General features: G+C 49.8%; 1 protein-coding gene and 1 long non-coding RNA gene across 6 annotated transcripts in view; one reads left to right on the top strand and one right to left on the bottom strand.

Annotated features, from left to right (window-relative positions):
* Positions 1-23938, bottom strand: part of SLC44A2 (solute carrier family 44 member 2) — a 29920-nt gene extending 5982 nt beyond the window's left edge. Inside the window, exons 1-13 of one of the 5 annotated variants that reach the window (XM_037505780.2) lie at positions 23833-23938; positions 5858-5906; positions 3642-3715; positions 3441-3525; positions 2887-2971; positions 2624-2734; positions 2475-2535; positions 2264-2387; positions 2063-2146; positions 1859-1971; positions 471-602; positions 281-380; positions 115-207 (exon numbers count right to left, since the gene is read on the bottom strand). In XM_037505780.2, coding sequence (XP_037361677.1) covers positions 115-207; positions 281-380; positions 471-602; positions 1859-1971; positions 2063-2146; positions 2264-2387; positions 2475-2535; positions 2624-2734; positions 2887-2971; positions 3441-3525; positions 3642-3715; positions 5858-5906; positions 23833-23863 — 1142 coding nt within the window. In that variant the 5' untranslated portion in view covers positions 23864-23938. Of the gene's footprint in view, positions 1-114; positions 208-280; positions 381-470; positions 603-1858; positions 1972-2062; positions 2147-2263; positions 2388-2474; positions 2536-2623; positions 2735-2886; positions 2972-3440; positions 3526-3641; positions 3716-5857; positions 5907-6457; positions 6541-8730; positions 8788-23832 lie in introns of those variants that run through there. The other 4 variants (XM_037505777.1, XM_037505778.2, XM_037505776.2 and 1 more) reach the window with 4 other exon arrangements.
* LOC119240952 (uncharacterized) lies at positions 8837-18248 on the top strand. The gene is made up of 3 exons (XR_005124235.1): positions 8837-9011; positions 17557-17635; positions 18072-18248. It is a non-coding gene; the product is annotated as an uncharacterized LOC119240952 (long non-coding RNA).
* Positions 23939-24502: the final 564 nt, after the last annotated feature.

The following is a 24502-nucleotide window of genomic DNA, read 5'->3' as shown; positions in this document are numbered from 1 at the left end:
GAAAAGGATCTCTCCCTCCATCAGGTCTGGCCCTGCCCAGCTACACATCATTTCTGGGCAAGTTTGGCCCACAGCCATGCCTACGGTGGGGAACTGGCACCAGACAAGGGATACACAGCAGTGCTAGCCCAGTAGGCGATGCAAAGGCACAGCAGGAGGAAGGTGACCAGTGGGTACAGCATGGAGCACATCACATATCCCACAGCTCTGTGGAGAAGCAGAGACAGGCATTAGGGCCTGAGTAGTCCCTAGCTCAGGCCCCTGGCCTCCTGGCACCTACTTGCTGGCTTCTCTGATGAGTGCAATAGCGATGAGAATTCTCTTCCGAAGAAAGATGAGCAGTAAGATGATAATAACCTCAAGGATGCTGAGAATGATCACTGTGGGAAGCAGAGGATGGTTGAGTCTGCCAGTTGCCTGGGCTTCCCACTCCTTCCCAGGTCAGGCAAGAACGTTAGCTTCAGACTCACTGAAGGCCATCCAGGTCTGCCGCAAATGCAGGTACACGCGGAAATCTGTCTGGAAGCCGAGGTCCATCACGGAGATGTCAGAGCCAGCCTCTCCACTCAGTCGGGCATACTCCATGTAGCAGTGAAATATTCCTGAGCAGGGGAACCATCATTCCGTGACTAACCTCAGTCTCTGGACTGCTTTCCCCAACACTGCAAAGCAGGTATAATTACCCGCATTTAAGAGGAGCACAAACCAAAGCTGAGAGGGGCTATCACTGAGTCCTGGCCACAGGGCCTTTGCACTTGCTATTCCTACTGCCTGGTACATTCTCTCCCTGAATGAATCCCACACATCCTCCTGTCTCTGCCCAAATGTCATCATCTCAGGAGACCTTCCAGAACCCTGCCCCCATTTAGAATCATGCCTGCCCACATACCAACTTCTTATTACCCACTTCTCTGCTTTGACATCCCAGAGGCTTTCCTCATTTATATGCTTCTTTTCCATCTTTCTCACGTTCTCAGGAACACAAGCTCCATGAGAATAAAGACTGATCCTGATTTAGTCATGCCTATAAGCCCAGGACCTAGAAAACTGCTCAGTACCTAGTAGGCACTCAACACGTGTTGGGAGAACAAATAAGTAAGTGAATAAACATTAGGATGCTATGTGGCCTGAGCCTTTCCTCTGACCCCTGCAGAAGCATTAGAAATTTTCAGTATTCTCTTTACCTCTTGTAGAATGAAAAAAAAAAAAAAATTAAGACACCCAAAATGCCAGCATGCAGCTAAAAACCACTATTAACATGAATATTTTAATATCCGTGTCCTCAACTTAAGATGCAGATCAGATATCTTTCTTCCTGGAAAGTTTAAATGAATAATCAGAACATGAAGCACTGGTATTTGAGGATGAGGACTGCCTCTGGGTTCCAAAGGACTAAGCTTTATAAGCCCCTTCACCCATCTCATCCGCACACTGTCTATCTTCTCATTAAGTCTCCTAAGTAGTAAATACTAATTATCCCCACTTAACAGAGGGAGAAATTGGGACATGGGGAGACTGAGTCACTTGCCCAAGGTCTGAGAGAGAAGCATTGGCAGAGCTAGCATTTAAAACCTGGACTTTCTGGTGCCAGTGCTAAGTGCTAACCACTGGGCTAAGAAGACTACTTAAGAACGCCTTTGCTTTCCAGGCCCCGGTTTTGAAGACTAATGATTTCATCTATGCCCCGCTGACGAACACTGAGGTCGTTTCCAAGCATCTGCTCTTATAAACAACACAGAGATGCCAAGTAAAAGACAGTGTATGCCTGATGGTTTAGGATAAGATATTTGATGGGCCATTGCCATGGGCATTTTGAAGACTGTGGGGAGGGGAGAGTTCTCTGATGGGGCAAACGTACCATAGCCCAGCACCAGAATCACCATGACGATCATCACCCAGACCATAATTCCAGCCAGGAAGCGGAGCAGGACGATGAACAGGAGGCTCATCACCATGGCAATGACCAGGCCTCTGGGAATAAAACAGAACATGAGCACACTCAACCCTCCAACCAGCTTTAGACCGAGCAGCCCAGGGAAGGCCACCTTCCCTCCCTACTTACATGACAATCCAGTACCAGGATACTGTGTAATCTTCAAATATCTGCATGGCCAGCTGCCTTGCCTCCAGGATCCCATTGGCTTTCCTGGGGGAAGGCAGGTGGATGAGGTTCATGTCAGATCTCTCTGATTGGGCCAGCCCCAGGGGATACTCTGCCCCACCCAGGTAAACAGACATCGGTGTCAGGGGCCAAGCAACTCACTTGGCACCCTCCACTAACTCCGTGATGTTTTTCCGAGCGCCGTGCCCATCCTCATAAGTTGTCTCATTGCCCACCATGAGGACTCCCTTGTGAGCATGGATGGCTGGGAAGCACCGCCGAGCCACTGCATGGAGCAGGGGATGGCAACAATCAGGCTGAACCCCTGAAGTCACCCCACCCCTCAGCGAAGTTCACAGGAACCAGGACTCACGAGGTTTGCTGGGGATGAGGACAGCAGGGCAGTCGCCATCCCGAAGCACCTTTGCCACACCCTGCCAAGATGGGGGGGGGGGCAGTGCTTAGTTCCCTCAGGTCAGCACCCAGGCCCTGCCTGGTCTCCCAGAGTAGCTGCCCACTGACCTTGTTGCCCTGGAAGCCAGGCACACAGAACTTTTTGTAGTACTCAAAGTCCTGGGATTTGATAGCATTCAGGTAGGTAAGGTAACGGTCAGGACATTTCTCCACGCAGATCTGGGGGTGAGGGAAGCCAGGAGGCAGGAGTTACGTGGGAGTTAGGACAGACAGAGATCCCAGTCCCCACTCTTCACCAGGGGAGAGTAAAAGGGCTGAGAACAACGCTGTCACCACAGGAGGTAAAGGAACTGGGAAAGGGCTGCAGTTACCTGAGGAGTGGGACACTGGAATTCCAGCAGGACCAGGGGGCTGGCGCACTTCACGATGTTGAAATAAAACAGGTAGGGTTTGTTCCTGGGGTTGGGGAAGGGAGATGGAAACTATCAAGGTATCTCAAGACTATCTTAATGAAAACAACAACAATGGGTACTGGCTCAACTAGCCATCACAATAGCCCCATTTCGCAGACTAGAAAAACAAGCCCAGAAAGGCTGACTCCTCCCCAAGGTCATACAGCTAGAGAGTGGAACAGTGCTGTGAGAACTCACTGCTTTACCTCATCAGTTCACTGCCATTTAACACCAGGTCCTGAAATGTTTCCTCTCTCACACACTGAAAAGTGGACCTCCAGAAGACAGTATGCTTAATGTATCATTTAGTGCTGTGTCCCCAGAGCCTAGGGGTGATGGGAGTTTTATAGCTACTTGTAGACTGGACTAATGACTGGATGGACGTGGGGGAAATCTAGAACCTTCTCGGTGCTTAAGAAGCCATCCTGCATACTCCTCCCCAGTCCCACCAGGCCCCGAGAAGCCAGACTCACGCATTTTTTGTGCCCTTCTGCCCGCAGAACTCGCCTCGGCTATCAGTGGGATAGATCACCTTTCGAGGGTCCCCATGAGTCCAGGCTGTGGAGGGATTTAAGGGCACTGAGGTGCTGCCACACCTTAAAGCCTGCCTCACTTCTGCGCCAGAGGCTGTGGCCCGCCCTGAAGCCCCAAGTCCTGCCCCCTTGTCCACTCACCTATGATGCCTACAGCCACATAGCCCACAATGGCCAGGAGGAGGAACACGCAACAAATTATATCTGTGCAGCCCCTAGGAGCAAGGGACAGCATCAGGGTGGGATTTTCAGTGTACTGAGTATCAAGGACCCATCCTGCTCAGTACACATACCCACCCCAGAGTGCTAACTGGACACATGTTCCTGCTTACATTTTAAATTTTAACACCTAATGCTACATTGTCTTCAAAGTAGTAGAGTGCAAAGCTCAATTCTCTTTTGACAGAGTACCCATTTCCCCACACCTTTTTAAGCAGTAGGTATTAACATTTAAAAGCTTTTCAGGGGCCTCCCTGGTCGAGCAAGGGGTTAAGCACCGCACTATGAAGCAATCCACCAGTTGCTTAGGCAGTAAGAGTTCGATCCCCAGCCAGCCAGGAAGCAACCCAGATGGTAGGGCAGACCTCTCCTGTCTCGCCTGCTGCTCCCCTCAGCAGTGTATTTCAGTCTGCCTGCCTGTTGTAATCCCCTCTCACCCTCCACATCTCTAGCCTGTACCCCAGCTCTTATATACACAAATAAATAAATCTTTAAAATAAAAGCTTTTCAGACCATTTTATATCACAAAATATGAACATTTCCAGCCTAGACTCAGGCCATGAAAAAAATATATAAATACGGTAAAATTTTAAAACATATAAACAACAACAAAAAAACCCCAAAGCTCTTAGATTATGAGGTTGGGGAAGTGATTATGAGACCAAAATGGTGGTCATCAGAGAGGAAAGAAGGAAGGAAGGTCATCAGAGAGGAAGGTCATCAGGTAAAGGGGAGTCAATTGTATGGCAGTAAATGGAAATCAGACTTTTGGGGGATCATAATATTGCATATACAGATGTCAAATTATAATGGTGAAGCCTATCTATTATAAATCAATGCTACCCTAATAAATTAAAAAAAAAAAAAACCTGCAAGTTTCACCCATACTGAAATGTATACAATAAGGAAATAATCCCCCCACATAAACTCCCCTCTATAAGATACCCCTGTTAATGATTTCTTGTGAGTCTTTGGTTATTTATTAGGTACAAATGTTTTCAAATATTTATTTTTTTTGTTAACTCAAGTGACATTATGTTACACCCACTGTTGTTTGTTTTTTTTTTTAAGATTTATTTATTTTTTATTTTATTTTTTTAAAAAGACTTTTTTTTTAAGATTTATTTTTATTTATGTATACAAGCACTGGGTACAGTGAGAAGCATGGGAGGGTGAGAGAATTCACCAGAGCCAGAGCGGGGAGCAGAGCAGGCAGAAGGACCGAAGCACACTGCTGAGGGGAGCAGTGGGCGGCAGGAGAGGTCTACGCGCCATGCAGGACCCTCCTCCGGTGGCCGGGGAGCAGCCGGGCATCGAACCGGCGCTGCAGAGGCTGCGGGTAGCTTCGCAACCCAGCGCTCAACCGCTGAGCCACCGGGGAGACCCAAGATTTATTTATTTATGCATACAAGAATTGGGGTATGGGCCAGAGGTGTGGGGGATGAGGGGTGAGAGGATTCACCAGAGAGAGCAGGGAGCAGAACACGCAGAGCTACTGAAATACACTACTGAGGGGAGCAGCGGGTGAGAGGTCTGCTGCACCATGTGGGTTGCTCCCTGGCTGGTAGGGGGGTGGGGGGATCCAACTCCTGCTGCAGAGGCTGCAGGATAGCTTCACAGTGCTGTGCTTAACCCCCTGCACCACCAGGGAGGCCCATCTAGTTTCTTTGGTAATTGTATTTCAAAATAATAGACCAAAGTGGCACATTCAGGAGCAACCTGCCTGAACTACATCAGAACAAACATTTAAAAAATTCATTATTTTCAAATTCCTTCCTAAAAGGACTGCACCAATCGGTTTCTGAGCCAAAATAAGTTATAATTTTTTTTTTCATCTCTGCCAATCTGAGATGGGGAAATTCTGTTTGGTTATTGTGTTAAATTACATTCTTTTTCAGTGAATTTGAGCATTTTTCCATAACTTCGTTGTCCACAGTATTTCTTGCTCTATAAATTACATGTTCCAGTCTTTTGCCTAAATTTTTTAAAGTTCTTTGTAAGAACTCTTAGTATATTAAGGAAATTAGTCATCTCATTTTCAAATTATAATTAGCACTACTTATTTGGAGAACAGATGGGGGTTGGGGTGGAGTTAGCAAGACACCTCCCCCTTACCTCCAGGAACCCAGCGCCCTTACCTGTTGTAAATGGGTCCTTTGAAGGTGGGGTCATACTTCTGAGGTGATCCTGAAAATCAGCAAGATTGAGCTGCATGGGCCACAAGAGCTGGACCGAGAAGGGACGGCGGGAGCCCAGCACATTCCAGACGCCCTCTAGGGGTGTTTTTGGCCAAGAAGTGAGTAGGACTCAGAGACTTGGTGGATTTTAAGCTTCAGTCCAACTCTAGGTGACCACACCCAAGCCCCCAGTCGGAACAGGTCAGGATTGGAGTCAAAAATAATAAAGAGCCCCAAGTACCACCTGGGTTACCCAGTGGGGAGGGGACTGCAGTGTTGGCCGCCAGGGAACCAGGCAGAGACTGTAAGGTCCCAGGAGGATCTGAGCCAAAAACATCTCTCAGGGGTACCGGGGAGGGGGTATAAGCACAGGCTCTCCGGGTGAAGGGGCTGGAGGGACCTCAGGGGGAGGCTGGGGGCCGGGAGCTGGCAGGTGATAAAGTGGGAGCTACAGAGAGATCTGCTATTCGGATCCCCCCACTTTGCCTACCCCTCTCCTCGGTCCTCCCGCCGTCCCCTCCAAGCGGCCAGGCCCGGGGGCGGGAGGAGAAGGCTGCCTACCGTGTTTCCCGTAGTAGTGCTGCTGCTCGCCCCCCATCCCAGCCGGCGTCCAGCACCGAAAGCCACCCGCCTGCTTCCCCCACCTCCGCGGCCCACGGGTTTGAACGAGCGGGTGCGCGTCCCGAGCGAGGGACCGACAGCCGGGCGGCCGCTCCTCCCAGCTTCCAGGCGGGCGGGGCGGCCCAAACCGGTCTGACCGGCCCCTGCGGTGCGCAGCTCGGGACTGTCGGGACTGAGGGATGGAGGGAGGGAGGAAAGGGCCGGGCGGGCCGGCAGCTGCTCCTGCCACTCACTCGCTGGCCCGATTTAGCCTGCCCTGCCCCCCACTCCCACCCAGCCCCCACCAAGGCCACTCTGTGGCTTCCCTCAGTGGGCCGGGCCCGCCACCTGACCCGCCCGCTGACAAGCCTAGATCACCTTCCATCCCTGGAAGAGGGCCTGATCTTGCCCCATTCTCCAAGTGTGGAAACTGAGGCACGGGGAGGTACATTTCCTGCCCAATGAGCAAAAACAGCAGATCGCTGAATCCAAACAACTACTTTTAGAGTATTTAGGCCGAAAACTCTCAAACTAGTGAATGTGTTTTATTTTGGCCGGCATTAAAAAAAATTAAATACCAACAGTTAAGCACTGGAAGAGTTCCTAATAAAATCCCCATCTTTGGGGCCTCCCCGGTGGCGCAGCGGTTGAGCACTGGGTTGCGAAGCTGCCCGTAGCCTCTGCAGCACCGGTTCAATCCCCGGCTGCTCCCCGGCCACCAGAGGAGGGTCCCACATGGCGCGCAGACCTCTCCTGCCGCCCGCTGCTCCCCTCAGCAGTGTACTTCGGTCCTTCTGCCTGCTCTGCTCCCCGCTCTGGCTCTGGTGAATTCTCTCACCCTCCCGCGCTTCTGACTGTAACCAGTGCTTGTATAAATAATAAATAAATAAATCTTTAAAAAAAAAAAAAAATCCCCATCTTTGGTCTTTCTTGAAAACTGGCAAATTGGAAGCAGCAGCCTCCAGCCATAGCTCTGTTTGGGAGGCCTCCAGGGAGGCCGCTGTCTGATCCTGTTGTGGTGCCCAAGGCAACATACCTGAGCTGGCTTTCCCTCCACACTCATAATCATTAATTTTGAAGCTATTGTTCTAGTGAACAAATATTTATTGAGTGCTCACTTGGAGCAGGCCCTGCCTGGGTTCTGGGTATGGTGGCAAATAAGAGAGACCCAGTTTTGTCGGTCTGTTCTTATGGATCTAAACCATCCACTTGCTGGATGGCCCTGGATTCAAATATTCTTCTGCTCCATCCCAGTCAAAGGACACAGGGCCAGCACCTTGCCTTCCTGAACCTCAGTTTTCTCAATTATAAAATGGGAGCTAAGCATAAAACTAAAACTGGTGAAAGAGCAGGTACTGGAAACTAGGAGGTATGTATGTGGCATGGGTGTTTACAATCAGCATGAATGTACTATATCATCAGTGGAGGGGATCCAACTAATGTGGGCGTATACCTTAGGTATGGGGGTATTGCCAGTCTGGGGCATACAGTCAAGAGTGGTATTATAAATCCCCACACCTACCAACCACCCCCATGCAGACTATATTCCCTGTATTATGTGCCTGTTCTCACCTAACCTCCTAAAAGTCCTTGGGGCCAGCCATACCCTTTACAGTACAGTCAACTATACTGTCAGTATGGGATACAGTTAGCAAGAATGGGGTTATACAGTGTGGTCATTCACAGTTGGTGCTCAATAATTGTAGCTGCTACCTCAGTCAGGCACCCAGGCGGGGCCCTGTCACTAACATACATTCTCCCTTGAGGAATGCCTCCACCTTTCCCCCACAGTGGACTCTAGCTACTCAGCTCCCGCCTGACCCCTGGCCCACAGATGTCAGCTAACAGGTGAGGCCCTGGGCTCCAAACCATCACTTTGGATCACCAGGACTCCCCAAAATATCTTTCATTTTAAGAGGTGGCTGCCAAGCCAAAGGCTGCTGGCCCCCACCACACCCATTCAGGACAGTGGGCAGATAGATGGTTCAGGCCAGGCACAGGCTGCTTCCTTTCTTCTCTTCCCAGCTACACAAGGTCCCTTGGGGACAGTAGTTCAGGTTCAGGACTTCAATCACCAGCTCCACCTTGATGGCCCCCACCCCCACTCAAGCTGCATATCCCTGTGTGACTACTGCCTGCCCGCACATCATGTGAAAATCTCATGGGCACCACACACGTAGCCAGATCACATCAGAGCCATCCCCTGGTCACCACTGACCATCCCCTCAACTTGCCCCATCTCGGAAATGGCATCTCCATCCACGGAAGTGATGAGGTCAGAAAGCCACTCTCCTTCCCATTAGTTCTACCTTCAGAATCTATCCAGAATCAAACCAATTATCACTCTCACCTTTGTCATAATGCCATCTCTGCCTGGTCTCCCAGTGTCAACCCTCACCTTCAACTATCTGTTCCCTCCACAGCAGTCAGAGGAGTGCCAGAGTCATACCATAGCCCTTCTCTGCCCAGAATCCTCCACGGCTCCCACCTCATTCAGAGCAAATGTCCAACTTTGGTATGTAAGTTGGAAAGCCTTCACTGTCAGGTCCCAGATCAGGCTGCCCCTTCTGTGCCCAAGTAACATACCGATTATTTTTTTTTTTTTTATTTGTTTGTTTATTTGTTTATACATGCACTGGGTACAGTCAGAAGCGCGGGAGGGTGAGAGAATTCACCAGAGCCAGAGCGGGGAGCAGAGCAGGCAGAAGGACCAAAGTACACTGCTGAGGGGAGCAGCGGGCGGCAGGAGAGGTCTGCTCGCCATGCGGGACCCTCCTCCGGTGGCCGGGGAGCAGCCGAGGATCGAACCGGCGCGGCAGAGGCCGCGGGCAGCTTCGCAACCCAGCGCTCAACCGCTGCGCCACCGGGGAGGCCCTAACATACCGATTATTTTAAATTAAAGAAATAGTCGGTGGATGAACGATGCGCTAAACCTCCCTTTCTCCCAAGAGCAGGAGTTTTCTCTGGCCTTCCTCCTCAGTTCCCCCTGAATGCAGGAAATAAACCTCTAAATCAAATGTGCCCTCCCTGCAAGGGAGACACAGAGATGTTTATCTTCAGAGACAGGGAGGGGAAGCTGTATAAACAAGTCCTACTTTAGCTCATTACATTCGTTGTCCAAAGTAGAACTTGCAAGAATTTCTTTGTACTGCCTCTTCTTGAGATTGTTGCTTCTTTGTCTAGAAGTTATTATTAAAACCAGTTGTTTTGGTTATTCATTAGGTGCCATATTGTATGGATTCCCATGTACACAAAATTTCATTTGCTTTTTTCTTGGTAATCTCTCTACCATCAATTTATTATTGGGCCAGCCAAAGGACCCAAAGGACTTGAGGAGGAAATCCCCCACTAAACTTTGCCTACATTATCAAGGCACACAAGGCCCTGAACACGCCTCTCTGCCCCCTTCCTGCCCTTGCCTCCTCCCACTTTTCCCTTTGCTTGCTCTGTTACAGCCTCACCACCTTACCGGTATAAGCCTCAGGCCCTTTGCAAGGTCTAGTCCCTCTGCCTAGAAAGCTCCTCCCCAAGGTCTCTTCTTGGCTCCACCTCTCTTAGACATTGCTCAGTCAGCTCTTCAGAAAGGTTTTCTCTGACTACCGTATCTACAATGGTGCCCCTTTTCCCTCTATAACATTTTTTTTTAAGATTTATTTATTTAATCAAGCCTACAAGAACTGGAGAACAGGCCACAGATGCAGGGGGCGAGAGGATTCACCAAAGAGAGTGGGGAGTAGAACAAGCAGATCTGAGCAGCAGGCGAGACAGGAGATGTCTGCTGCACCATGTGGGTGAGCTCCCTGGCCAGGGATCGAACTCGTGCTGCAGTGGCTGTGGATAGCTTCGGATAGCTTCACAGTGCTGCGTCTTAACCCCTTGAACCACCAGGGAGGCCCTATTTTGTTTCTTATCAGTAACATTTACATATTGTTTACTGTCGGCACTCAGGAAATATTTGTTGAATAAATAGCCACAGTATGTCAATCATGTGTATATAACTAAGACTGAAAATAAAAATGTAGTTTAGAATTTTCTATGTGTAGATTTTTTTTTTTAAGATTTATTTATTTTTATACAAGAGCTGGAGTACAGGCCAGAGGCGAGGGAGGGTGAGAGGATTCACCAGAAACAGAGCAGGAGCAGAACAGGTAGACGACCGAAATATACTGCTGAAGGGAGTAGTGGGTGCGACAGGAGAGGTCTGCCATGCCATGTGGGAATCTCCCTGGCCAGCCGGGAATCAAACCCTTGCTGCAGAGGCTGCGGACAGCTTCATAGTGCTGTGCTCAACCTGCTGTGCCACCAGGGAGGCCCTATGTGTGTATATTTAAAATTTCAATTTTTAACTTTCATATGGACAAGAATTTCATCCATGATAGTGTGGAATTTCCATTTGGCAGGAAAGGATAAACCAGTTAGTAGCCCTGACTCTGCATTTGGAAGAAAATAAAGTTAACTCCACCCCTCCCCCCAACAGATAGCAAAAAAAGAAAAAAATTCCATGTGGATTAGTCATGCAAATATATAAAAACTCAAAACGATGACAAATATGGAGGAAAGACATAGGAGCGTGTTTTTGCCAACTGATGGGTTAGGTGGGTGAAGAGAGAGAAAGGAGCACCAGAAGTTTCTGGCATCAACTGAATGGCAGCCAGGCTAGGGGCAGCTGTATTAGAAGGGCTGGTGCTGATCAAGGAGCACCTTTTAGGCCCTGGATTGGTGCTTTTCACCAGGATGGGGGTGTTACCATCAACCCTGCTAGAAGCAAAATTTATAAATCCCAAATATGTCTTTTGGCATAAGGATTACTTTAGGCAGGTAAGTTTTTCAAACACATGAAGGACTCTAAAAGCCGGGTGCAGGCTATACTTTTGTAAGGGCATCTCACCTTTTGTAAGGTGCAGGCTATACTTTTGTATGGGGAAGACCAGGGCAGTTCAAATCTCTAAGGTAGCTAAGTGTAGGCCATGAGAAAGCAGCAACTTAAATAAGCCTAACGTACCCCTTCTTCCCTGTGACAACCTCTCCAGACTGGCCTTCTTCTCTCCTCTTTCCCTCACATCCTTTGTCTATAGTTGAAGATGTTATTTAAGGAAGTGACTTGAATCATTTCAGTGAGTTACTGTTTTTGCTGTCTCTTTCCCTTATGTTTTTCTTCTGTTAATCTGTCTGATGTTAATTTGATTATTCAATCTGCCTAGAAGAACCAAGAGGGGTATAGGATATTTCTTCTCTTCAACAACCAACATTTACAGTGGAGGAAAATAGTTAAGGGAGGGAAGCAGCTTGCCCAGTCACCTAGCACAAGTGGTCAGTCTCTATTTCAGGTTTCATGGGTAAGTGGGAGCCACTGAGGATATCTGAGAAAGAGCAGGACTAGGTCAAGTTGGGGAGAAGACAGACAGTGCTCAAGGAAACTGATGGCCTTTAATGAGACAACTGGGCCATGCTTTTGCTCAATGAACTTCATTTCTCTAGAAGATGGAACTGAAGCTGCAGAGAGGGGCACCTGGCATAAGCTTGGCTTGTTATAGGACAGGGAGAGGGGTAGCCCAAGCCCCGCAAACCTGCCTATTCTAAATGGGTTCTGCCATCCGCCGCATCAACACAAAACATAGGAGACTTTAATGGGAAGGAACTTTAATAAAACTAGGAAACAATACAGGTAAGGCAAAGAGTCTAGTTTCTAAATGAAGCACCCAAAGTTACCCATCCCCTCGTGGGTAAAAGTCCATCCAAATGGGATTGGCCCAGAGCAAAGTCCCAAAGCCTGCCACAAGTCTAAAGCATCTTCCAGTGGGGACCCACAGCAAAGGGTCAGAAATAACCAGACAAGCCCAGAAGGAAAAGAGCAAAATCAACATCAAGATAAAAACTGCCATTGTCACCTCCCCATGGGTCTCACCCACATCTGTGTCACCCAGTCTACGACCAAAAGACAAGCGCAGTTTCTTCACGTGTCTCTAGGCTCCATGCGCCTCCTCCAGGTCTCCTGGCTCCATCCTGCTTCCTTCCTCAGTCTCTTCCTGCAGCTTCTCCTCTTCCTGCTCAGCTCCACCCTCCCTTGGGTGGGGCAGGGAACCTGGAACTTCCCCCTTTCCTGGGGACCACCCTGTTACAGGCTCAGGATCTCATCTTTTGGGCTCTTAGGAAACACAAGAGGGAACACTGGTACTGTCTTCTGATGGGTTAATTAACATTAACATTAAAGAGGGGGGGCCTCCCCGGTGGGTGGCGCAGCGGTTGAGTGCTGGGCTGCAAAGCTGCCCTCAGCCTCTGCAGTGCTGGCTCAATCCCTGGCGGCTGGTGAGGGTCCCACATGGCGTGCAGACCTCTCCTGCCACGCCCACTGCTCCCCTCAGCAGTGTACTTCCTCAATCTGCCTGTTCTGCTCCCCGCTCTGGCTCTGGTGAATCCTCTCACCCTCCCGCGGTTCTAACTATACTCAGTGCTTGTATAAATAAATAAATAAATAAACAAACAAATAAATAAATCTTTAAAAAAAAAAAAGAGGGGAAGGTAAATACTAATGGTTTCTGATAATTGAACCTGGTCCAAACCCTGCAGGATGAGAACTTGCTGAATCTTTGCAGTAGTGCAGCAAGGTTAAGAGAAAAAAAAAAAGGTGTGAATACGCCAATGTCCCTATTTGCTACAGACTAGGCACTCTTCTAAGTCATTACAAGGCATACCTCACTTCATCCTTACAGCAATTTTGTAAGGTTTAGTTTATCATTGCCACATTTGACACATGTAGAAATAGGCCCATAAAGGGCCTCCCTGGTGGCATAGGGGTTAAGTCTCAGTGCTATCATGCCCCAGCCAGGGAGCTAATCCACACATGTATGGTGCAGCAGACCTTTCCTGTCTCACCTGCTGCTCCCCTCAGGAGTGTATTTCAGTGGATCCACCTGTTCTGCTCCCCACTCCTCCATCTCTGGTGAATCCTCTCAACCCCTGTATCTCTGGTCTACACCCCAGTTATTGTATGCATAAATAAAAATAAATCTTGAAAGAAAGAAAAGAGAGAGAGAGAGAAATAGAGAGAAGGAGGGAGGGAGGGAGGGAGAGAGGGAGAGAGGGAGAGAGAGGGAGGGAGGGAGGGAGGAGGGGAGGGAGGGGAGGGAGGGAGGGGGAGGAAGGGGAGGGAGGGGGAGGGAAGGGGAGGGAGGGAGAGGGAGGGAGGGAGGGGAGGGAGGGAGGGAGGGGAGGGGAGGGGAGAGAGGGAGGGAGGGGAAGGAGGGAGGGGAGAGGAGGGAGGAGGGGGGAAAGAGGGGAGGGGAGGGGAGGGAGGAGGGAGGGGGAAGGAGGGGAGGGGAGGGAGGAGGGGGGGAAGGAGGGGAGGGGAGGGGAGAGGAGGGAAGGGAAGGAGGGAGGGAGGGAGGAGGAGGGGGAAGGAGGGAGGGAGGGAGGGAGGAGGAGGGGGAAGGAGGGGAGGGGAGGGGAGGGAGGAGGGAGGGGGAAGGAGGGGAGGGGAGGGAGGAGAGGAGGGGGAAGGAGGGAGGGAGGGAGGGAGGAGGAGGGAGGGGGGGAAGGAGGGAGGGAGGGGAGGAAGGGAGGGGAGGGAGGGAGGAAGGAGGCCCAGAAAGAAATAGTGTGCTATGGCCAGAAAGATGGTGAATAGCAGTGCAGCACCATCCACCTCCTGAGCTGGTGCCTGTATGAGTTTCCTGTGGTTGTTATAACAAATTACGACCAAGCAGATGGCAAATAACCACCAAGTAGGTGAAACAGCACAGATTTATTATTTCCTTGTTCTAGAGGTCAAATGTCCAAAGTGCATCTCATTAGGGTAAAATCAAGTTATTGGCAGAGCTGCATTCCTTCTGCAGACTGGGGAGAATCTATTCTAGCTTCTTGAAGCTGCTCACATTCTTAGGCTCATGCCCTCTTCCTCTGTCCTCAAAAGCAGCAGTCCCAGCAAGTCCACATCTGCCTCTACTGTGTCCTTCTCTGACTCCCCCTCCCTTTCCCTTATAAGGGCCCCTGTTCTTGGTTCCACACAGATAATCCAGAATAATATCACCATTTAAAAATACTTAATTTGGGGGCCTCCCTGGTGGCGCAGCAGTTGAGCGCTGAGTTGCAAAGCTGCCTGCAGCCTCTGCATTGTTGGTTCAATCCCAGGCCGCCAGGCGAGGGTCCCACATGGCGCACAGACCTCTCCTGCTGCCCATTGCTCTCCTCAGCAGTGCATTTCTTCGTCAGGCTGCCTGTTCTGTTCCCCGCTCTGGCTCTGGTGAATTCTCTCACCCTCCCGCGCTTCTGACTGTACCCAGTGCATGTATAAATAAATTAAAAAAAATAAATCTTAAAAAAAAAAAAAACTTAATTTGGCCTCCCTGGTGGCGCAAGGGGTTAAGACACAGCCTATAAAGCTATCTGCAGCCACTGCAGCACGAGTTTGATCCCTGGCCAGGGAGCTATCCACAGGGCACAGCAGACCTCTCCTGGCTCCCCCGCTGCTCTCCTCAGCAGTGTATTTCAGTTGATCTGCCTGTTCTGTTCCCCACTCTGTCTCTGGTGAATCCTCTCAACCCCCCTACCTCTGGCCTGTACCCCAGTTCTTGTATGCATAAATTAATCTTTTAAAAAATAAATAAAAATCCTTAATTTAATCCCATCTGTAAATTGCCTTTTGCCCAACATGTTTATAGGCTCGAGGAATTAGGATATGGGCATCTTGGTAGAGCAGGGGGTATTACTCTGCCAACCCCAATGCCTTAACTTCTTAGACCAGGGTCAGCAAACTGTCAGCAGTTGTGCAGATCCGCCCATCACCTGTTTTCATATGACCCTGAGCTGAGAACAGTCTTTACATTTTTATTTATTTATTTTTTTTTTAAAAGATTTATTTATTTATTTATACAGGCATGGCACTGGGTACAGTCAGAAGCATGGGAGGGTGAGAGAATTCACCAGAGCCAGAGCGGGGAGCAGAGCAGGCAGAAGGACCGAAGTACACTGCTGAGGGGAGCAGTGGGTGGCAGGAGAGGTCTGCGCACCATGTGGGACCCTCCTCCAGTGTCCGGGGAGCAGCCGGGGATTGAACCGGCGCTGCAGAGGCTGCGGGCAGCTTCGCAAACCAGCGCTCAACCGCTGCTCCACCGGGGAGGCCCAGTCTTTACATTTTTAAATGACAAAAAAAATCAAAAGAAGACTTTTGTCATGTATAAATTATGTGAAATTCAAACAGCAGGGGCCATAAATCAAAGTTTTCTTGGCACACAACCATGCTTGACAGTTTTCATGTAGCTTATGGCTACTTTCAGGCTACAGAGGCAGAGTTGTATAGCAGCAATAGAGATCCTATGTGATCCCCAAAGCTGAAAATATTTACTCTCTCACTCTAGACGTAAGATGTCTGCATGGCCTACCCCCACCCCAGGTCTCTAGGCCATGAACCAACATGTGCTGTGCCTAAGTCTGAGCCAGAAAGGTGCAATGTGCTCTCCTGGTGCTAGCGGTATCACACAGGGAGGGGAAACCCACAGTGCTTTCCCTCGCTAAGCTGCTGTGTTCCTGTCTGGAGAATGGAACTAATACTTGCATTTATTTCCTAGGTGTTATCAGGACTCAATGCTCAAAAAGCACGCAGCACAGGTCTAGGGTACAAAGCTTCAACCATCCTTGTAATGTGCCCCTTTTTCAGAGAGGGGACAAATTGAGGCTGCTTGCTGAGACCACTTAGCTGGTGAGGGGTGGCCCTGTGAATCAAAACAAGACTGCCTGACTGCACCCAGGCCTTTTCACCGGTGGATACCAGGAGAGGCAGAACAGAAGATTCACAATGGTGGGGGCGGGTGTGGGAAAGTTGGCTATTCAACCAGCCTGGTATGGAAGATAGAGGTGACCCTGGGGTCCCAGACTTATTGGGCACGATGGCCGGCCCCCGCCCCCAGCACAGTGTGTGTAGAAGATAAGGGAACTGATACATGCTGCCCAGTCACGATGCTGGTGCTGGGACACCAAGTGCCACCCAGACCCGGCGGATTCCAAACACCAGCCAAGTACCCAAGGCCTCGCCCACGCAGTCAGGCCAGCTCACCCTCCTCTTCCCAGAAGTCTGTGCCTGGGAAATGGTCATCCCACCACACAGACGAGTCCCCTTGATGAAGGGCTTGGGGACAGCATTCACCTAGAAGTGATACATGCAGTCACAATGCTAAGAGCAAAAGATAAGTGCCTACATTGTGCAGGGCACCAAACAAGGCATTTACTTCTAGGAATTCATTGAATCTCATAATGAGCCTCTGAGGGCAAATGGCACAATCAAGAAACTGAGGCACAGAAATGCTTCATGACTTGCCCAAAATCCCACAACCAATAGCAGCTGGGATTTGAACTCTGCTCCTGACACCTTTCTTACCTTTCTCTTGAGCTCTGTGTGGTGTGAACAACTCCCACTAACTGGATATTTATAATGCATCAAGCTTTGGACTAAATGCTCTACCCACATCAGTTCACCCTACCCTCCTGGCAGCCCGGATAAGGAGCTGGTACTGTTAGCCCCATTTTATGGAGAGATAAATTGAGGCACAAGTACATGGAAAGTATATATAGGAAATTTTCAGGATACAAAAGGCATATAGTAAAACAGAGCTGAGAAGAGAAGAACTGGGACTGGAACAGAGCCCACAGTAGGTTCCAGAACCTGGCTGAGAGGCAGAAACTTGTGGTTAGCTTTTTTTTTTTTTTTTTTGAGATTTATTTATTTTTGTGTAGAAGAACTGGAGTGCAGGCCAGAGGTGTGGGGGGCGGGGGTATGTGTGTAAGAGGATTCACCAGAGACAGAGTGGGGAGCAGAACAGGCAGATCTACTGAAATACACTGGTAAGAGGAGCAGAGGCGGAAGCAGGAGAGGTCTGCTGTGCCATGTGTATTAGATCCCTGGCTGGGGATCGAACTCAGGCCGTTGTCAAGGTGGGCCTTCAAGGGTGGTAGCACTGAGACTTTGACCCCTAGGCCACCAGGGAGCACCCCCCTTAGTTTTTTTGGTAGACATGTGCTCAAAGACTTAGCACTATGGTGCCAGCTGGTTCATGCCCCCTCCATTATAGCCATCACCCGTGTCTTGGTCTCCTGGCTCTAACATTGCACCCATAGAGGCCAGAGGGTACCCATGGACTCCTGCATCAGGTAAGTCCCCTCCTCTGCTCAGAGCTCTCAGTGTCCTCCATTTTTCTCAGAAGAAAAGCTCAAGTCTTCCCCATGGCCCACAGGCTCTGTATACTCACCCCTCCCATTCCTCACCTCCACTCCTACCCCTTGAACCCTCCACTCAAGTCACACAGGTTTCCTCACTGCTTCTCAAGCTCCCAAATGTTCCCACCCCAGGATCTTTGCACAGGCTATGTCCTTTGCCTGAAACACTACTAGGCTCCCCCTTCATTCCTCTGGTCACCACAGGATGGCCCTTCCTAATCCCCCTACTTAAAAACTTAAACTCCCACCTCCAGGCCTTATAGATCACTCCCACCCCTTTTTGCTGCTCTATTTTTTCCCCTGGGCCCTTCTCTGACACCCTGAGAATTTTCCTCACTCAAGTTAATTTCTTGTCTGTTTCCTTTCCTAGAAGCTAACCCCACAAGTGTGGCGCCTGTTGTATCTCCAGGGACTAGAACACTATTGGGTAACTGCACAGTGTTTGCTGAAGGAAGTTATGAATGGATTTGTTGATATTAAGTCACCTGTATGCTTACCAAGATAAAAAAATTTAACCAGAACAACCCTTTCGATTAATAGAAATCACTCTCCCTCTTATCGTTGGCCCAGAGTCCTTACTTCCTCTCTGTGAGGCAGTTCCTCTCACGGGTTTCCCTTCCCCTCTTCCAGAATCTGTCCACAGTACATGCCATAAGCAGTTTGCAGCCATTCATCCCCCAGTTTTGTAACAGTTCTCACTTTTCTAGTTCACGAACTCATAATTGGCCATCATTTCCCAGCAGCCTACTTAGCTACATCATGTTTTTACAAGGCAACATAGTATTCCACAGTGAGAACAGTACCATTTTTCATTAAACCAGCAGATGACACCCATACACACCCACACACATGGACATTAATGGACTATGCTGAGCAAGGAGACTTCTTGGCTGTGTCACCTCAGGGTGAGGACAGCTGGTCAAGAGTATGTGAAGGGTTTCTTTCACATGGAAGGTAACAATTTTCTGTGCGGTTCAGGGCTTATTTTTCATTTTCAGCCGCCACCCTGTTCCAATGGAAAGAATATATTAATTTTGTTATATGAGTTTAAAATAACTTTCCTTGGACCTCCCCAGTGGCACAGCGGGTTGGGCACAGCACTGTGAAGCTGTCCACAGTCTCTGCAGTGTGGGTTCGATTCCCAGCCGGCCAGGGAGATACCCACATGGTGCAGTAGACCTCACCTGTCTGGCCCGCTGCTCAGATCTGCCTGTTCTACTCCTCACTCTCTCTGGTGAATTCTGTCACCCTCCCGTGCCTCTGGCCTATACCCCAGTTCTTGTATAAACAAATAACTCTTTATATAAAAAAAAACTCTCCTTGGTGATGACCATAATGTAGTATATACAGATGCTGATTTATAGTGCTGTGTACCTGGGACTTATAAAATGTTATAAACTGATGTTACATCAATAAAAAAATTTTTTAAGCCCTCCTTTTGGGAACTGACTAGGAAGGAGCATAAGAGAACTTTCTGGGGTGATGGGAAGGTTCTGTAACAGATCTGCAATCTTTTCCCTACTAAGGACAAGATATTAAATATTTTAAAAAGTGTGGTGTTTCCCATATCAGCCCCTCTTAATTTATTTTATTTTCTCTTTTTTTTCTTAAAGATTTTATTTATTTATTTTTGCATAGAAGAACTGGGGTATAGGCTAGAGATGTGGGAGGATAAGAGGATTCACCAGAGACAGAGTGGGGACCAAAACAGACAGATCTACTGAAATACATTGCTGAAGGGAGTAGCGGATGAGACAGGAGAGGTCTGATATGCCATGTGGGTTAGCTCCCTGGCTAGGGATGGAACTCGTGCTGCAGTGGCTACAGATAGCTTCGTAGTACTGAGACAACCATCAGAGAGGCCCTGTTTCAATAAACATTTATTTATTTATTTATTTATTTATTTAAAGATTTATTTATTTATGCAAACAAGAGCTGAGGGACAGGCCAGAGGTGTGGAGTGCGGGAGGATTCACCAGAGACAGAGTGGAGAACAGAACAGGCATTGACCGAAGTACACTGCTGAGGGGAGCAGCAGTTGAGTCAGGAGAGGTCTGCTGCGCCATGTGGGTCACCTCCCTAGCCGGGGATTGAACTCATGCTGCATGGCTGCAGATAGCTTCATAGTGCTGCATCTTAATGTTACTCTTGCACCACCAGGGAGGCCTCAATGAACTTTTTAAAAAAAAAAGATTTATGTATTTATTTATACAAGCATTGGGTACAGTCAGAAGCGCGGGAGGGTGAGAGAATTCATCAGAGCCAGAGCAGGGAACAGAACAGACAGACTGATGAAATACACTGCTGAGGGGAGCAGCGGGCGCGGTAGGAGAGGTCTGTTGCACCATGTGGGACCCTCGCCTGCGGCCGGGAGCAAACCGGCCCTGCAGAGGCTGCGGGCAGCTTCACAGCCCAGTGCTCAACTACTGTGCCACCACGGGAGGGCCCCCAATGAACTTTTAAATATTCCCTGTGCTTGATTCAAGATAAGGTGGTCTACCCACAAATACACTATTTGACGCAATTGTCAACAACAAAAAGATTGAGGAAGCTTTCCAGGCACTGATGTGACAGGTCATCTCAAAGCCATATTAACCCCCCCAAAAAAAGCAACATACAAGACAAACACCTCTTATTCAACAAATATTTGTTGAGCTCCTATTATGTGCCACACACTGTGGACATATCATCAAACAAAAGAGACGTGAGTCCTGCCTCATGAGGCACTAGAGGGATTTGCTGACATTGCTGTGAAAGAGAAAAAAACAGCCACTGACTTAAGAACATGTATATAATTGCATGTGAATGTCTAAGGCCTGCACTCTGTCTGGAAGGAAACACAAGATGTCATACTGCTGATGAACACCAAGAAGGGAACTTGGTATTAGGGGAGGAAGAGAGAGACTGTTCATGATAAAGTCACAAAATCTTCACATCTTTTGTATTTTGAAGCATGTGAATGTATGATCTCAAAAAAAATAACTGAGGGCCTCCCTGGTGGCGCAACGGGTTAAGACGCAGCCTATGAAGCTGACCACAGCTGCAGCTACTGCAGCACAAATTCAATCCCTGGCTGGCCAGGTTGCTACCCACATGGCACAGCAGACCTCTCCTGACTCGCCCGCTATTCCCATCAGCAGTGTATTTCAGTCAATCCACCTGTTCTGTGCCCCACTCTGTCTCTGGTGAATCCTCTCACCCTACCCCCCACCTCTGGTCTGTACCCCAGTTCTTTTTTTTAAGATTTATTTATTATGCATACAAAAGCTGGGGTGCAGGCCAGAGGTGGGTGTGTGTGTAGGGGTAAGAGGATTCACCAGAGATAGAGCAGGGCACAGAACAGGCAGATCAACTGAAGTACACTGCTAAGGGGAGCAGCAGGCGAGTCAGGAGAGGTGTGCTGCGCCAGGAGGGTTGCTCCCTGGCTGGCCAGGAATCAAAGGTATCGAACTTGTGCTGCAGAGGCTGCAGACAGCTTCACAGGCTGCGTCTTAACCCTTGCGCCACCAGGGAGGCCACAGCACCCCAGTTCCTGTATGCATAAATAAATCAATCTTTAAAAAAAAACTTTGAAATTAACAAATACATACTCCCAGCAATATTTTAAAAACACCAGATGCCAGAACCCCAGGGTCAGCTGAGTTGGACTGTAACAAACAGGGTCATGGAAACTGGTTTTTAAACAATCAACATAGTTTTCTCCGCCCAGATTCCCCACTTCAGAGTCTATTGTTTTAAGTTCTAGAATGATTTTCCCCTGTTGCTTATGCTGAGGGTGGATGGGAGGGTTGGTAATAATCCGTTCAGCCAGGAGTCATTTCCCAATTCCCCTGAGAGCCGGAAAGGGCTCCTCTAAACATGCTGTCTGCCAAGAAGGGAGCTTCCTGCCCTACCCAGTCTCAGTCTACATCTTGACAGAGAGGGCTTCATCAGCTCATGGAAAACCCAAGTCCCCAGGATCCCTGGAGCGGGAGTTCCAGAGCATGCAGAGCTAAGGCACAGGCACAGAACAAATATTCCCACCAGCCAGTGTGGTGTGCCCAGCCCTACAGACAATGAAACATTCTCACCCAGGGTCCCACAGGTCAGAGCCTGGATTTGAATTTGTATCTGCCTGATGTCACCCCTGAAATTCACAGAAGCCACTGGGGTACAAGGAAAGACTACATGAACCACTCCTGCACACTGCTCCAAAGGAAAGTTCCTCATTATCTGGCAGGGACTTCACAGGGCAGCCCCAGGTTCTTGGTTCTGATGAGACTAGACTATTTACAAGCTAAGTGAGACGCCCCTCTCCCATGTCAAAGAGTCAACCCCATGTGGCCTCTCACAAACAGCTGAGGGCTTGGCTGTAAGCAAGACCTAGTTGAAATCACCTCGGGCTCTGCTAGGCCTCACAGAGAAATAATGCAACAACCACAATAATTCCTGTGGTTAATTTGCTGTTCCCTCTGCCTTGAACACATTTATCCCAAATCTTCCCACAGCTGTCAGCTCAGCCTCTAGCCTTTAGTCACCTAAAATCATCCCTGATAATTCTCCCATGCATACAGTGTTCTATTCTTTGCTTAATGCTTACAACAATCTGAGTTTACAAATGTATTCCTTTGTTCAATCCCCATCTCAAGGATTTTTCTGTTTTGGTCACTGCAAGATTCTTAGTGTAAAGACCCTGCCTGTAACATGCTCAGTCAGCACCTGACAGAGTGTGCATTGGGAACACATCACAGAGTGTTAGGCACAGAGGTCTCCCCAAACCAGATATGAGTGTGGCAAGCCTGGGAGGGTTAGTTGAGGTCATCCATGACTATCTCCCTTCAGCCAAGTTCAAGACTGTGTGAATCATATCATCCTCCACTCCAACCTCCAGTCAGACCTCAAGGAGACCAAAGGCCCCTCAGGTGCTCCCCAGAACAAGATTCCCAGATCAGAGACAACCAGCCACACCCAAGGGACACAGCACAGCACTGAGCAGCCACAGGATCTGGGGTTTTAGCCATAACCAAGAGCAAAGGGGCCCCTCAGGAGGTGGGAGCTGGCAGCTTCAAGCAGGGAGGGGAGTGGCTGGGCAGTGGCAAGCTCCCCAGCCTCCCTCTTGGCAGGATTGGGTAGGGAGGGTCCCAGCCCTCCCCATCTGTCTCTCTGCAGTCTCCTGAGGACACAGTCCCTGGTGGAGGGGCACAGCTCTAGTCTACATGTTTCTCATGATTATTTTTAAGTGGTTTCCGGACCCCTCCCAGAGGCTTTTGAGTCTCACAGTTTCCAGGAAGTCCCCATCACACAAGGGGGGGCCGCAGGGGGCAGGGCAGTGCCACCTGGGTGTGTGGCGAGATCAGTCTTGGGGACCCAAAATGAATAAGAGGAAGGAGACACTGAGGCCCCTATCCCCTCCCGTGGGAACCCGGGGAAGGGATGCACCTTGGGGGCCTGTGAGGAGAGTGGGGAGGAGGCCTTATTTTGGCTCCTTCCCTGGGGGGTGCAGAGGCGAAGCCCATGCTCAGAGGTTCTCCGGAGTGGGTCCCAGTGCCAGCCCGGAGAAACCGAAGTGTGCAGCTCAGTCCCTCGCAAAGGGCGAGGAAAGTTTCTCAATTGTTTCCGTTTTTGCTCCTGGCCCCTCACCATAGGCGCCCTGGTTTCTGCCCTTTCCAGGCTGCGAAAGAGACCTGATGGGCTTCCACCCCAGAAATCGGTCTGCCCAGTGTTGCCTCAGTTTCCCCATCTGAGCGAAAGCCCCAGACGGCTACTTCTAGGGGAATATGGCCAGGAGGAAGAAGTAGACAAAGGAAACTGGAGGGGGATCTGGTGAGGTCCGGGCTCTGCCCCTTTCGAGCCCTGGTTGCTGTCTCCCCTCCCCCGCCTGGCATCTGAGCCGCCCAGATAACGGGACCTCTCTGAGTAGAGCATGCGCCGTGCGTCCCGGCCCATCAGCCGGTAGGGGGGCGAGGGCTCCCGGGAGGGAACACGAAGCGACCCGACGGGAGCAAGGGGGTTGCAGACTCTCTGCACAGAGGGGAAAGGCGGGCTGGAGAGCTTCAGCTGCAGCGCGGGTATGTAAGAGCTCAGATGTCTGTCCCCTCCCCCAAAATCCATCAACTCAGTAGAGGCGACCCCCGGGCAGAGGTTGCTCCTACCGTAGGCTCCGTCCTTCCGCGGGTCCTCCATGGTAGCGGCGGGCAGGGAGGAGAGTCCGAGCCAGCGCGACCCCAGCCCGCGCGGGCGGGAAGCTCCGCCGGCTGCAGCGCCCCGCCCCGGGCCCGGCCCCGCCCCGCCCCGCCCCGCCAGCCCGTCTGGCCAGTCCCGGCGCGCAACCTCCAAAGAAGGCACCCGAGCGGGGGGCGGGGTCGAGGGCAGGGCCGGGGAGGGGAGGGTGGGGCTCCAACCTTTGTTTCCCGTCTCTGCTCTCCCCAGCACACTTCACCGTGTGTTGGGGGGGCAAGGAGAAGTCATTCATGGGCCCATTCATCCATTCATTCTTTCCTTCATCACATAGATAATAAACGTTGTTTGTCAGTGAACAGACAAAAAGATGCATTTCTTCATTCATCAAAATGGCAAGAATGTTAGAGTTTGGTAACATCAAGCCGTATAAGCAAACACTGTGGGCCAGAGTGTTCTCTGGCAGAAAGATTAAATCCAAATCGTGTTCACCCGGTATGAGTCTTCTCTACCATTAATCCTAAATAAGCCATCGAAGGTATGTGTACATGCCAAGCACATGCCAAAGGGTGTTACCTGTAGCTCTGACAGTTACTGTAAAAAATGGGGGAGAACAGAGGTGTTCACCAACAGAGGATGCATACA

Source organism: Talpa occidentalis, unplaced genomic scaffold, assembly GCF_014898055.3.
Source record: "Talpa occidentalis isolate TD23 unplaced genomic scaffold, MPIMG_talOcc4v2.1 talOcc4.12, whole genome shotgun sequence".
In the NCBI taxonomy this organism is placed as follows: domain Eukaryota; kingdom Metazoa; phylum Chordata; class Mammalia; order Eulipotyphla; family Talpidae; genus Talpa; species Talpa occidentalis.
The sequence above is the reverse complement of the archived record's forward strand: the minus strand, read 5'-3'. Positions and strand labels throughout refer to the sequence as shown.